General features: G+C 40.6%; 1 protein-coding gene across 11 annotated transcripts in view; it reads left to right on the plus strand.

The window, feature by feature from the left end:
- huwe1 (HECT, UBA and WWE domain containing E3 ubiquitin protein ligase 1) overlaps positions 1 to 13,916 on the plus strand; it is a 72,935-nt gene that overhangs the window by 28,722 nt on the left and 30,297 nt on the right. For 10 of the 11 annotated variants that reach the window (XM_059332609.1, XM_059332603.1, XM_059332612.1 and 7 more), the window contains 19 exons: positions 548 to 904; positions 2,039 to 2,098; positions 2,544 to 2,666; positions 3,480 to 3,575; positions 3,709 to 3,978; positions 4,901 to 5,053; positions 5,180 to 5,307; positions 5,424 to 5,505; positions 6,461 to 6,637; positions 7,360 to 7,911; positions 8,420 to 8,615; positions 9,142 to 9,309; positions 9,640 to 9,788; positions 9,876 to 9,942; positions 10,565 to 10,788; positions 11,175 to 11,386; positions 11,517 to 11,699; positions 12,875 to 13,047; positions 13,136 to 13,275. In XM_059332609.1, coding sequence (XP_059188592.1) covers positions 548 to 904; positions 2,039 to 2,098; positions 2,544 to 2,666; positions 3,480 to 3,575; positions 3,709 to 3,978; positions 4,901 to 5,053; positions 5,180 to 5,307; positions 5,424 to 5,505; positions 6,461 to 6,637; positions 7,360 to 7,911; positions 8,420 to 8,615; positions 9,142 to 9,309; positions 9,640 to 9,788; positions 9,876 to 9,942; positions 10,565 to 10,788; positions 11,175 to 11,386; positions 11,517 to 11,699; positions 12,875 to 13,047; positions 13,136 to 13,275 — 3,510 coding nt within the window. The remainder of the gene's footprint in view (positions 1 to 547; positions 905 to 2,038; positions 2,099 to 2,543; positions 2,667 to 3,479; positions 3,576 to 3,708; positions 3,979 to 4,900; positions 5,054 to 5,179; positions 5,308 to 5,423; positions 5,506 to 6,460; positions 6,638 to 7,359; positions 7,912 to 8,419; positions 8,616 to 9,141; positions 9,310 to 9,639; positions 9,789 to 9,875; positions 9,943 to 10,564; positions 10,789 to 11,174; positions 11,387 to 11,516; positions 11,700 to 12,874; positions 13,048 to 13,135; positions 13,276 to 13,916) is intronic. The other variant, XM_059332613.1, reaches the window with a different exon arrangement.

Consider the following 13,916-nt stretch of genomic DNA (forward strand, 5'->3'; position numbering starts at 1 on the left):
CCAATAACTTTAAGTCATAAAACCAGGTAGATGAAATAGATTTCATATCAACCAAAAAGGTATGTATGAAAAAAGTTGACAAAGACGAAAACGAAGGACATTTTCACTATAATTTTAGTTAGTTTTGTAACCACAAAATACAGTTTCAGTTTATCGTTTTTAAAAAAAACTCTCGTTTTTATTTTTATTTCAGTTAACAAAAATGTTTTTTCAATTCTAGTTTTCGTTATTTCATTAGTTTTTGTTAACAATAATAACCTTGCTCTCTGCTTTCAGAAATGGTTGCATTTGTACATTTGTAAACTAAATGTTTTGTAAAAGTACAAAAAAAGATATTGATGACTGAGGGTACAGGGCAGGCAGCAAAGTTTCATGACCTCTGCAACTTTAAAATATCACAAGTTATGAATGTAAAAACATAGCTGTAGTGATTTGCACTTAATAAGCTTTATGGCTCATTAGCATCTTCCTCCCTTGGGATGAGAGTTGGAGGATTTGCCATGAATGTATGTTGGTGCTTTATTAACACAGTTTCTCTTTCATCAAGGCTGCATTCAGCTGCATCCGCAGTCTGTGGAACAGGAAGCCACTGAAGGTCTACGGAGGCAGGATGGCTGAGTCCATGCTGGCCATCCTCTGCCACATCCTGAGAGGGGAGCCTGTTATTCAGGAGCGCCTGGCCAAGGAGAGAGAGGGGACGGTGCGCCCAGATGAGGAGGCAGCCTCCACTGTTTCTCTGGCCCCCACCGGAGCCCCTGGAGCCTCTACGACAGGTGGGGAGCCACCTGCAGCGACTGGAACAGCACCTGCTGCACCCGCAGGGCCAGCAGGAGGATCAGCTGATGATTTTGCCACCTCGACTCCTCGCCGTGAGCCCCAGGTTAACCAGGCCCAGCTCACACAGGTATGTGGGAAAGCATTTCTTAGTTGATCTTTTATCTCAGTTGTTTCTATTTATCATTGTTATATATTGTATTGTTTGAACACACTTTTTCCTAATCCTTGGGCTTAGAGTCCATGAACAATTGGGGGAAATGTGGACCTTATTTGTCTCTTAATTTCTTTTTTTTTCTTAAACTGTGTGTTGGGGGGGTTTCTGCTGGGGCTGCACGATTATGGCCAAAATGATAATCACGATTATTAATCATGATTATTCATCGTGTTAGGGAAAACATCTGTATTTTTTATTGCTACTACTTTTAAACAAACAATAGGAACAGTTTTAGTGTCTGGTGCTTGTTGTAAACAAACAGATCGCTAAGTGAACACCTCCTGCAGCAGCAGCACATACACACTGTACTGCTACAGAGCTAACTGTTAGCCTGTTAGCAATTTGCAGACTGGACGCTAAGGGGTTAACATCCCCGAGCCGCTTCAACTCGTTAAGAAGAGTAAGAATGAGTCTCCAAAAGTCTCCAATAACACCAGAAAAAGTCGCTGGATTTGTCGCCAGTTGCTTTTTTTGAAAAATAGTCGCTAAGGGGGTCTGAAAAGTTGCTACATATAGCAACAAAGTCACTAAGTTGGCAACGCTGCTTCGCTAGCTTTTACAATTTGCGCGTGTTGTTGTGGCGTCGAGTACTACGTCACCTCCTGCTTGGCGCTCGCTCGTTATTTACTTAGGCAGCTACATGAAACCTTAACTATGTGTTCGCCCCCTGGTGGTTGGTGGGCTACTGGTGTAGAAAGATCTTGATTAGATATGCAGGAGAGACGCATTTTAAAATGGAAATATTGCCGACGATTAAGTTAATTTAATCGTGGCGGCCAAAATCGTGATCATGATTAAAATTCCATTGTGCAGCCCTAGTTTCTGCATACCGGCTGTAGTTTTTTCTTGCAGCCTCATGATTATTTTCAGCTTGCTGTGCTCCTCCTGCGGGAGGTTTTGACAGCACAAGTTAACTACATAAATGTATACTGTCACTATCTAGGCCGTCCTTTAAGCAAGACACTAAAACAGGTGCTATGTTTACCAAGCTTGCTTCCCCTTATTCTGCAAACACTGAATCCTGGGCCACCATTTGTTTTACAACAGGAAGGGTGCAGCAGAGTGAGAGACAGGCTCGAACAGGCCCACCAGCAGCATCTCCAGCAGGTATAAAGAGCCATCAGGGAAAGTGGGAGACATTTAGAGGAGAGATGGAGAAAGGGAAGGTGTAAAGGAAAAGATTGGAGAGGTAGGACTGAAAAGGGAGAGAGCAATTCGGAGCAGACTGTCGAGAATCATACCTTTTTTTTGACGTAGAATATCTCGATAGTGTGACAGAAAATGCTTTGATTGGGTGTTCTAGAGACCTTAAAGAGGTTGTGTGCACTCATACAAAATAAACATAAAGGGAAAATGTGGAGGGAGAGGAAGAATGTCTCCTCGTCCTTCATGATGATAGCAAGTGTTGACCTCCACATTCATGACAATTTTCAGTCCTTTTCATTTGAGCTTTATAATCCCCCTTTCTTTATATTTGCTCTTCGCTCATGACAATGGCTGTGTTTTCACTTTTGTTAATGGCTTTTCTTTTCTTTTCTCTGTGTTCCTTTAGCTGATGGATATGGGTTTCTCGAGAGAACACGCCATGGAGGCTCTACTTAACACCAGCACCATGGAGCAGGCTACCGAGTACCTACTGACTCACCCTCCTCCACTTCTTGGTGGAGCAGTAAGAGTAAGTATTATTATTGTTATTATAATTATTAGGGCCGGGACTCGATTAAAAAAATTAATCTAATTAATTAGAGGCTTTGTAATTAATGAATCGAAATTAATCGCATTTTAATCGCATATAAATATTTGACCTGAGAACAGTGAGAAGTCATTTTTTTCACATGGATTTTTAGTATACCGTTGAATAATGACTGAATACATAAGCTTAAGCAACAAAAATATTGTTTATTTTTGTTCAAGTCCAACAGACCAGTGAAATTTTAGCCATTAAGTGTAGCAATAGCATATTTAGAAATATAGTACATTTGATAAATTCAGGTAGCCTATAGGTAGGTAGACCTTCTGTAAACTAGAATACTTTGTTTTTTTAGGTAAGTCAGAACATTGGAAACCCTGCCTGTTAGAAAACATCTCTATGTTGCTTCAGAGGCCTTATCGACGCTTCCATCCGTTGGTTTTTAGTAACTAAATGTCCCATCATCCACGGGGCCAACCAAAGGTCTCATCAGCTTCTTCCTTCATGTTCACTGTGGTTTGTTGTTGTCTCAACTCATCAACGCTAGTTGGTGCTCCAGTATAATCGGTCCTCCTGAAACGTTCCACGGTGCAAAAATAAGTGCGATTAAAATGCGTCAATTTTTTTTAATGCGTTAATTTTTGTGTAATTAATTAATCTTAATTAACACGTTAAAGTCCCGGCCCTAATAATTATTATTATTAAGTCTTCATAGACAGAAACACGCATACTTTGGAAAAGACTTGTGGAAGTTAGAGAGAATCAGACAGCTGACATTGTGCCCTTTGCTCCATCTAGGACCTGACTATGTCTGAAGAGGACCAGATGATGAGGGCCATTGCTATGTCACTTGGGCAAGAGGTCAGCATGGAGCAACGCTCTGACTCTCCTGAGGTGTGACACCCTCACCGCTCAGATTGTGTGGAATAAAACACAAGTCTCTTAACTGTCTGTTAATGAAACCTCATGAATGAATAACTTTCCGATTAGCTGAGCAGCTCTTGCCGTTATTTCCCGTCTGCTTTAGGAAGCAGCACGTCGGCGTGAGGAAGAGGACCGGAGAGCCAGGGAGCGAGCCGAGGAGGAGGAAGCCCGCTGCTTGGAACGCTTCATGGAGGCCGAGCCACTGGACCCCAAGGAGCTGCATACCTTCACTGACTCCATGCTGCCTGGCTGCTTCCACCTTCTGGATGAGCTGCCTGATACAGTCTACCGACTCTGTGACCTTCTGATGACGGCCATTAAGAGGAGCGGCCCGGAGTACCGAGAGCTCATCCTGGGCCAGGTCGTCCACCAGGTCAGTGGATAAATCCAGCTTTATAGTCTGCTCTCTGGAGCCTACTAGCATGTATGTGCAGAGTTTAGATCCAGTGATTAAGGGAGACTCTAGGGAAGATGAGTTCATTCCTGTTTTAGTTTTAATGTTGTATGGATGATGATGTGTTCTGTATTTTCGCTGGAAATATATTGTTCATACAAAGCCTGACAAGGTAAAGGCTGTGGATCTATATAGAGAGGTGTTGGGAGCAAGAGGAATGGTAAATGTGTCTCATGCTAAAAAGGAAAGATGCTAAAGGACCACTGACAGGAGGGGTTATTTGTTTGGGCGTTGAGTTCCAGTTATTAATAGTCTTTTTTTCAAAATCCCAGACTCCACCATTAAATATTGTTTTAAAAAAATACCCGTATTGTATTTTCAAGGTTTGAAAAGTGCTTGGATTTTGGATAAAGTGCTTGAAAATGCTTGAAATTCTTACTGTGTTTCTTGTGCAATCTGACTATAGATAATAACGTTCAATGAAAAAAATCCTAAATTGAATATTGAGATTAGCAAACTGCACTTTTGGTTGTTAAAAGTGTAAAACCATCGCTGTCGGTCAATCTAAAACACGCAACTTACTTTTCCTTGAAAAGTGCTTGAATTTGACCACTCAAAAAGGGTATGAACCTTGTATCTATCCATCTATCTATATAGATAGATAGATAGATAGATATTGTTGGCTGCAGATTTCATATGAATACAATTTGAATTTCAGTGTCCGTCTTTGTTTTACTTTCAGCAAATCCCTAACATATCTTGAATACAAAGGCAACTTTGCAAGCAGTCGTGTATGTTGTGTAACTATTCATTACAAGTGACCCTGAAAACCTCTTTAAAAGTCTTGGCAGTTGAATCACGCATTGTTGCAGCAGCCTGATTGTGTCCATGCTGTGTGTAGGTGTGGGAGGCAGCAGACGTGCTCATCAAGGCGGCTGAACCTCTGACTACCAGTGACACAAAGACTGTGTCTGAGTGGACCAGACAGATGGCCACACTGCCCCAAGCCTCCAAGCTGGCAACACGAATTCTGCTGCTCACGTTGCTCTTTGAGGTAACAGAATGCTCCCATTCAAAGCTGGAACTTTATAATTCCATTCACAGAGGATTAAATAACTGTTTGTCATTGTTGTTTACATATACACCCTAAACAATCATTTGTTACTTTTCCTTTTTTAAGGAACTGAAGCTGCTGGGTGCCCGAGTGGTGGAAAACAGTGGGATTCTTGATCTGCTAATTAAGCTGCTTGAGGTTGTGCAGCCCTGTCTGCAGGCTGCTAAAGAGCAGAAAGACATCCAGACACCAAAGTGAGTTTCACACCCCGAGGGGGTAAATGTTAAACCAGCGTTTCGCCATGAGAGCCCTGATTTGTTTGGGTTACGAGTTTGTATTTTTCATATGAAACGACTTCCTCTTTCTGCAGATGGATCACACCAGTTCTGCTGATCATTGACTTCTATGAGAAGATGGCAGTCTCTTCAAAGCGCAGAGAACAAATGAACAAGGTACAAGTCGACCTTATGATGAAACCAAGCCAAAGACACAGATTACAGTTGTAGAGCTAGATACTAAAATGGGTACTCCAAATTACAAGAACCAGTATTAACAACCATGCATGATGAGTAAAAGTTGGAATACTTTAAAAAAAAAATGTTTTTATTAACGAATAAACAAAAAAGAACAGTGGATTACTTATTAGGAGCCACAATATGAAAACAAGACACTAAAACTCTAGACAACAAAGACTCATAGACATATTTACAAATGAGACGTAATGTAAACACAAATAACATGCATAGAATAATATAGAGGACAGCCACAACAACAACAACAATGAAAACGACGATACACCAGTACAAAGCCACACAGCGAAAACAGACAAACAAACAAAAAGAAACAAAAAAAAAAAGGAAACCTGAATTTAGCCCAAACAGAAATATAGAGAGACTGGTAATATACACAGATTCCAGGATAAAAAGAGAATCATATGAAACATTAACTAACTTCAAAGTAACCCTTGGACCACAGCAATAGCTTTAGACCAGTTCAGTCTGGTTTCAGGTCTAGCATTATTAATCCTGGCTGTTGACCTCTCAAGAAGACAGACATCAGAAAACAATAAAAGTTGGAATACAGTAAATAAAACAAATTAAATTGCACCAAAACCCTCCTTGGAACGGCAAGCCCTAACCCTAACGGGACTGTTTGCATATATTAAGAAATACCAGATGAGATTATTGACTATATCTCTATTGTATGAGTGCTGTCTGCGGGCAGAGGAGGAGGTATTTGTAGTTAAACGCAATTCCGCAGGTCAATGTTGCTTTTTCTCTTTGCTCAGGAAAAATCCATATCGTCATTGTCCCAGTCAGACGTCACTGGATTAACTATGTGCATTACATTGTGAAGTGTTGGTGGTATTTTGTACAATTTATGAATTCTCTCTCTGTCTGCCTTTAGTACCTGCAGCCCAATGGGAATAACTGGCGATGGTTTGATGACCGCTCTGGCCGTTGGTGCAGCTACAGTGCATCAAACAACAGCACCATTGATTCAGCCTGGAGAGCAGGAGAGAGCAGCGTCCGCTTCACCGCTGGACGCCGCAGATACACTGTGCAGTTCAACACCATGGTGCAGGTATATACAGACACTTTTTATACGATACTAAAATTTTCAACTCAGTACGGATACTCAGGAAAATATTCGATACTCAATACCGTTTTCGATACCACAAGGATAAAAACAAAGACCCCAGAATTTAACAGAAATATTTTTATTAACAAGAAAAATGCAACATGTAAAAATTAACAGAACCACTGGTTAAATATTTATAATAAAAAACAGTTGTGCAAAAAGAAACTGCAACTATGATAACAAGCTTCAGATACTCAATACTTTTGAAAATGAGTATCGTATCCGGATACAACGTTTTAGTATCGATACTTTTGACAACCCTACCAGAGAATAACCAGAAACTAAGATCCATAGACTCTTTAATTTTAGAGTTGGCTGGGTTCCTTTTGTTTAATAAATGATAAATTATTCATGTATTTGTTTATTTAATCTATGTATTTTCTATTTTTTTGTAAATATGTATTTAAATATGTATGTTTAGGAAGAAAAAAAACACAGTCTTGTTAATTGAGGTTTAAATAAGCAGATGCTTCATCTTACTCCTTTTCGGACTTGTTGCGTTCACATTATAGCTTTTGTTTTGACTATTGCTATTTTTTTGTTTTGATTATTCTCACTGGATTTGTTTGTTTTTGAGTTTACTTTGTTGTGTTACTCGCACATGTTCGAAATAAAAGCTGAACTGAGCTGAACTGAACTTAATTAAAACCCTTTGTGCTGGGCAGGTCAATGAAGAGACTGGAAACAGGAGGCCAGTGATGCTGACGGTCCAGAGAGTGCCTCGCATGCCCAAACCTGCCAAGGCAGGCAGCATCACTGACTCAGAGAGAGAAGAAGGAGACCGGAGCAAAGCAGAGGAGACCCAGACCGACCTGGACTCAGGAGCTGCAGTGGAGATGAGCGTTCCTAAGGAGGACTCCAGCCAGCAGAAGGACTCCACATCTGCTCCATCAAGCTCTCTGGAGCCTGAGAACGCTCAGGGCGCCGATATCGTTGTGCAGGGCCTGACTGAGGACATGACCACTGTTCTTATCCGTGCCTGCGTCAGTATGATCAGCGTCCCCGTGGACCCGGACACCCTCCACGCCACACTGCGTCTGTGTTTGCGTCTTACACGTAACCACCACTACGCTATGATGTTTGCTGAGCTGAAGAGCACGCGGATGATACTGGGGCTCACGCAGAGCTCTGGCTTCAACGGCTTCACCCCGCTGGTGACTCTGCTGTTCAGACACATCATAGAAGACCCGGCCACGCTGCGCCACACCATGGAGAAGGTGAGAGGTTATTCTAATAGGGCTACTGTCATCCAGCTGTGTTCCATCACCAGTTTATCTATGCTACATATGGCATCGTCTGAATAATCTTTCAAAATCTGTTTATACGATTAGGCAAGGCAAGTTTATTTGTTTAGCACAATTCAACACAAGGTAATTCAAAGTGCTTTACATAAATGTTAAAAACAGCAAAACACAATTGAAAACAGTAAAAACACTCAATTAAAACAGGGAAATAGAAATAAAAATAAGATACAGCAGGATAAGAAAAGGGATAAAACAATAAAAAGCACAAGTCAAACATTGCGTAGTTAAAAGTAAGGGCAGTAGAGTAGAGCAGATGAGTGTTAAAGTTAAGAGTACGCTGCAGTAAATAATAGTGTTTTTAGTCCTGATTTAAAGGAGCTGACCTCAGATCTACAGGTAGTTTGTTCCACAGGTGAGGAGCAGAATAACTAAAAGCTGCCTCACCCAAATTAACACTTTCTTCAACAATGTGTTGCATCAGGTGGTGAGGTCGGCTGTGACCAGCGGAGCAGGTAGCACCACCTCAGGAGTGGTGTCTGGCAGCCTTGGCTCCAGAGAAATCAATTACATCCTCCGTGTCCTGGGCCCCGCTGCCTGCAGGAACCCCGAATGCTTCGCTGAAACCGCCAGCAACTGTGTCCGCATTGCTCTGCCGGCCCCCCGGGGAGCTGGAACAGGTGAGAGCAATGTTCAATGTTGTCTCATAGTGACTACATGGGTGTATGTGTACTTATGTGTGTGTAAGATAATAAGTTATGTGTGTGTAAGATAATAAGTTATGTATGTTAATGATATATATATATATATATATATATATATATTTTATATCCTACATTACTATGTGTTATACATACATATATATAAATATTGTTGTTGCTGTTATACAACTGAATATAGTAAGTTAACATGGGGAGAAGGGGTGGGATTTAATAAGCTTTGGCTTCTTCCCACTCCGTTTTGAGTCTTGTTGTTTAATTTTGTGTTGTTGTCTTGTGTTTATTGTTGTTAATTTGTTTTTAATTGTCCATCTTTTATTTTGTGTTCAAATAACTTCTCAATCAAGCAGTTTAGATCAGAGTGGTAACTTTAGATTGGATTTGACATTACGAGTGCTGTAAAGTGGATTGAAAGATGAATTTAGCTTTCCAGTCGTATCTACATTTTTTTTTTTAAAGTCTAATAAGCTTCACCTTTTTTCTCCAGCCTCTGATGACGAGTTTGAGAACCTTCGAATTAAGGGGCCCAATGCTGTGCAGCTGGTGAAGACCACTCCTCTGAAGCTGTCCCCCTTACCCCCCATCCCCGACACCATCAAAGAGGTCATCTACGACATGCTCAACGCTCTGGCTGCCTACCACGCTCCTGAAGAACGTAAGACATGATCAAAACACCATCACTTACATTAGATTAGATTTATTTGTCATTGCACAGAAATAGAACGAAATGCAATGCGTCACGTACTGGACTCATAAACAAGCATCATAAATAGTAAATAACAAGATACATTCTCATCATCTCCTCTTAATAAATAGTAAATAGAAAAGATACATTCTCATCTCAGCACTTAGTATATTCATGTCATTCATTCACTGTACCATCCACTCAGACAGCTGTCCACTTGAGGAGCATTAATGTAATTTGATGTAAATGGGCATTTGAATTTTTCTGCTAAGTATACCCGTCTGTGTGTGTGTGTCACAGCTGAGCGTCCAGAGGAGCGTGCAGCAGCAGTGCCTGGTGGAGCAGACCTGTGTCAGATATTACAGGATGTTGGTGATGATGTTTACCAGCAGTACAGACTCACCCGGCAGGGCAGCGACTTTGACTCCCAGTCTGCGTTCCATATTAACGTGAGTCTCCATGACGAGTCGTCCTGTATTGAAACATGAAACATGTCTTCTCTCAGTTGATAACAGAGTCACGTCTCTTCCTCTCAGGCTCAAGTTTTTTCTGCTGATGGAGGCGTTGCTGAGTCTTCCCAGTCCGGCACGCCACAAGGAGAAGGTTGGTTTAAATGTGTTGTTTTTTCTTAACCCATATAAGGCGGGAAAGCATTACCGCATTTCTACCATTAAACCCAGGGGACGCTGTTGCTTTATTGTTATTCTACCATTAAGGCTGGGAAAGTGGATATGTCGTTTTGTAGTATTTGTAGTTTTTTCCACCTATTTTCGGTCTCTTGGCCAATTAAATGCATCAGAATACATGTGGGAGTGTCACAATGCAACACGTTGACTTTTAAAAAAAACTTAATTGAAGGTTTTGACAAATAAACTCAACTACTCATAAAAGCCACAGGTATAAGCTCTCCAATACTTTTGAATTGAATTTCTATCTGCTACAGAGGCTGAAAAATCAATTATTTAGCAGGAAGTGTGACATTTCTGTTGTCTGTTTTTTTTTAGGGGGTTATTTTAAAATCTCCCAGAGGTTTTACAGGCATTTTTTACAGGCGTTTATGCCTAAATGGGTTAAGCCAGAGTTTGTAGGATTCGTCCATTGATCTTTTTGTTTTTCAGTTCAATATAAAGGGGTCATAAGGCTAAAAAATTTGCTTCATATCCACCTTATTAGTGTCACACGTACATGTGTGTATCCTAAAATCTTGTAGTCGTTCCTTCCACAGCTTCCACACCAGAGGAAATGCGGGAGGAAAAGAAGGAACAGGAGGGAGAGAAGAGCACCAGCTCCGAGGAGGGTAAAGCAGCCAAGGTAAAGGCGAGCAAACCTCTGATGCCGACCTCCACCATCCTGAGGCTGCTGGCTGAGCTGGTGCGCTCCTACGTGGGCATCGCCACTCTGATCGCCTCCTACTGCTACACCGCTGGACAGTCCGAGCTGATCAAGGAGGTTGGTAGTTAAAAAAAAATCTTTTGCAGACCAATTTTATAAAGTGTGGGAACCCTATTTGAATTATGTAGAGCCTGATGTCTCTAATATCATGCTGCAGGGATTTTCTTGACTGCTCATACTACACATTATTACTGTAACTGTAATTATTTATACAGATCTGAGCTGATGTTTTTTGTTTTTTTGTTTACTTGTTTATTTTTTTTGCTTTTTATTTCTGTGAACCATATTATGTAACCATCCTTTACTTGTGAAAGTGAAAAATTAATAAAAATGTTGTTAAAAAAATAAATAAAATCTTTTGCAGCCTGTCACACCTCTGTATTGTCATGCCATTACTTAAATAATTCCTCTGAACCCGTTCTGATCTCCCTCTTTCCTAACAGGACTGCAGTGTTCTTGCATTTGTGCTGGACCACCTACTGCCCCACACCCAGAACTCTGAGGACAAGGACACCCCAGCCTTGGCGCGTCTCTTCCTCGCCAGCCTGGCAGCTGCCGGCACCGGCACCGACGCCCAGGTGGCCCTGGTCAACGAGGTCAAGGCCGCCCTGAGTCGAGCCCTGGCCATGGCAGAAGGAGCTGAGAAACACGCCAGGTAAGCAGCACGAAGAACAAGTAAACAAACCTGTAATTGATAGTCTAGCCCTTGATTGGTTATTAATAATTCATAGGGATCTGTGCAAACATTCTCACTCCTCGTTCGTTCTCACACATCTTTTTCACAGGCTTCAGGCAGTGATGTGCATCATCAGCACCATCATGGAGTCGTGTCCCTCCACGTCCAGCTTCTACAGCACAGCAGCAGCCAAGACGCAGCACAACGGCATGAACAACATCATCAGGCTCTTCCTGAAGAAAGGACTGGTCAACGACCTGGCCCGCGTGCCTCACAGCTTGGATTTGTCCAGGTAGTTGATCACACCTTCATTTAATTATTTAGAGTTTGAATGATAGTAGACCAGGAGCCTGTTTCACAAAGTCTGAGCTGTGGTTTATTCACTTCATGGGGCCCTGCAGAATGTTCTTGTAAACAAACAAAAGTTATATTTCTACTTGTGCTATTCACCAGAATGCACTTTGTGTATGTATTATTTTAAACCCTGCATCGATTGCCTCCATGTCTTCCTCTTCCCTGACTTTGTTGTTGCATTGCCACATATTGGTGTGTTACCATCAACTGATGGTTGTTGGAATAGTGTGACAACATTTGTTGAACTGTGTATTGCATCACCAGCATGTTGGCCGATGATCAAAATAGGGACACACTCAAAACATCTCTGTAGTGTTTTGGGTTTTTTTTTAACAATATTTTTATTAGTTTTCAAGTTTTACAATAAAAGGCAAACAAACAATAAAACATAACATACATAAAGAATGCAGAGCAGAACCCAAACCTTCATACACACACACACCCATTTACACCAGGTAGATTTGCACGAAATTATACATGTATACATACACGCACACATACATACACATGCATGCACACGTATGCATACCTAAACAACATGTACATGCATATATTCTTATAAACACCTCTATATACATACTTAAACATACATACATGTAAACATATACACATAATAATAAAGATCATTTGATTTTCATGACCCTATTTTCCAGATGCTATAATGTTCAAATATGGTTCCCACAATTGTACAAATTCCTTCAGCTTTCCTTTGGTAATGTAAGTCAGTCTTTCCAATCCGATGCACTCTGATAGTTCTTTTTTCCATTGTTTTATAGAAGGAGCCTTTTATAGAAGGAGCCTATGTCTGTAGTGTTACTAGAGATCGAGAACTCCACAAGGAACCTTTTACCTGGGGTTAAGCCCTTTTAACGCTTTTTTGGTATCCTGAAGCTAGTTCAAATTAAACTGGGTCAGATCAACATGGCAATTGCTCAAGCCTATTAGTAAACCTGGCTTTCCTGGATCACCAATTCTAAGCTTAGTAAACAAGATAACGTTGAATTAAAGTTGTATTTCAGAATCACATTGTCTTTGCACAAAAAACAAATCCATGCAACGTATAAAACCTGAGTGAATTTAACCATATTTAACTTTTCTATAATCTTGCTTTAGTCCCAACATGGCCAACACAGTGAACGCTGCCCTGAAGCCTCTGGAGACTCTGTCCCGCATCGTTAACCAGCCCAGCAGTCTGTTCGGGGGCAAAGGAGGTTCTAGCAAGAACAAGACAGAACACGACACTGTGGGCACTGCCAGGGACAGCAACAGTAACACTCAGGACCAAGGTATGCTCATCAGATAAGATCCAGTCAACACTCTAGATCCAGTCAGGATAAATATGCCTGTTGCTTATTTGTGGCATCTTTTCTTCAGGAGAATCTGGCGAGGCGGAGCCAGTGGAGGGCAACCACAGGGTCCAGGGGACGGACAACGACCTGATGGACGGAGAGACGGAGGGAGACACCGTGGTTATCGCTGGTCAGCCCGAAGTCCTCAGCACACAGGCTATGCAGGTGATTGACAGTTACACACAACACTTAAAGGGCATTTCACCACATCAGGGTGATTCTCATGAACATGGTGCAGCTCATAGCAAAATTCCAAGAGCATTGAATACATATTTCTTTGACCCTTTATAACATATACAATCTAAAGTCACTGTTTATTATGAATGTATAATCTATTTAAATAATTTTAATGTATTTTCTGACATTTTTAGAGACACTGAGCAAAATTCATTACAGTAACACATATTTAAATAAAAGAGAAACAACGAAAGATTTTTCCCGTGACTAGCGCTTAAATATGCTCAAGGGTCGCTGGTATCACCAAAATTTATTTTATTAAAATATACACATATTTTAATGCAAACCATTCTACCGTAACATTTAACCATTTTTTCTCATCAATTTCCATTCAGATTTTGTTCTTTATACATTGTTAAAAACTATTATATTTGATAATAATTTGTTATATTATAAATTTTTAAACTAATGTATATTTATTTTTATGTTTTTAAGTTTATTAAATATTTATTGTATGTAAGTGTGGGGAAACCAAGACATTTTTATCTGGACACATTACGGTAATGAATTTGTGAATCAAAAATATGTTTGAATATATAGAAAATATTTATCACAATACAATGAATTGT

Source organism: Centropristis striata, chromosome 5 (assembly GCF_030273125.1).
Source record: "Centropristis striata isolate RG_2023a ecotype Rhode Island chromosome 5, C.striata_1.0, whole genome shotgun sequence".
NCBI classification, from domain to species: domain Eukaryota; kingdom Metazoa; phylum Chordata; class Actinopteri; order Perciformes; family Serranidae; genus Centropristis; species Centropristis striata.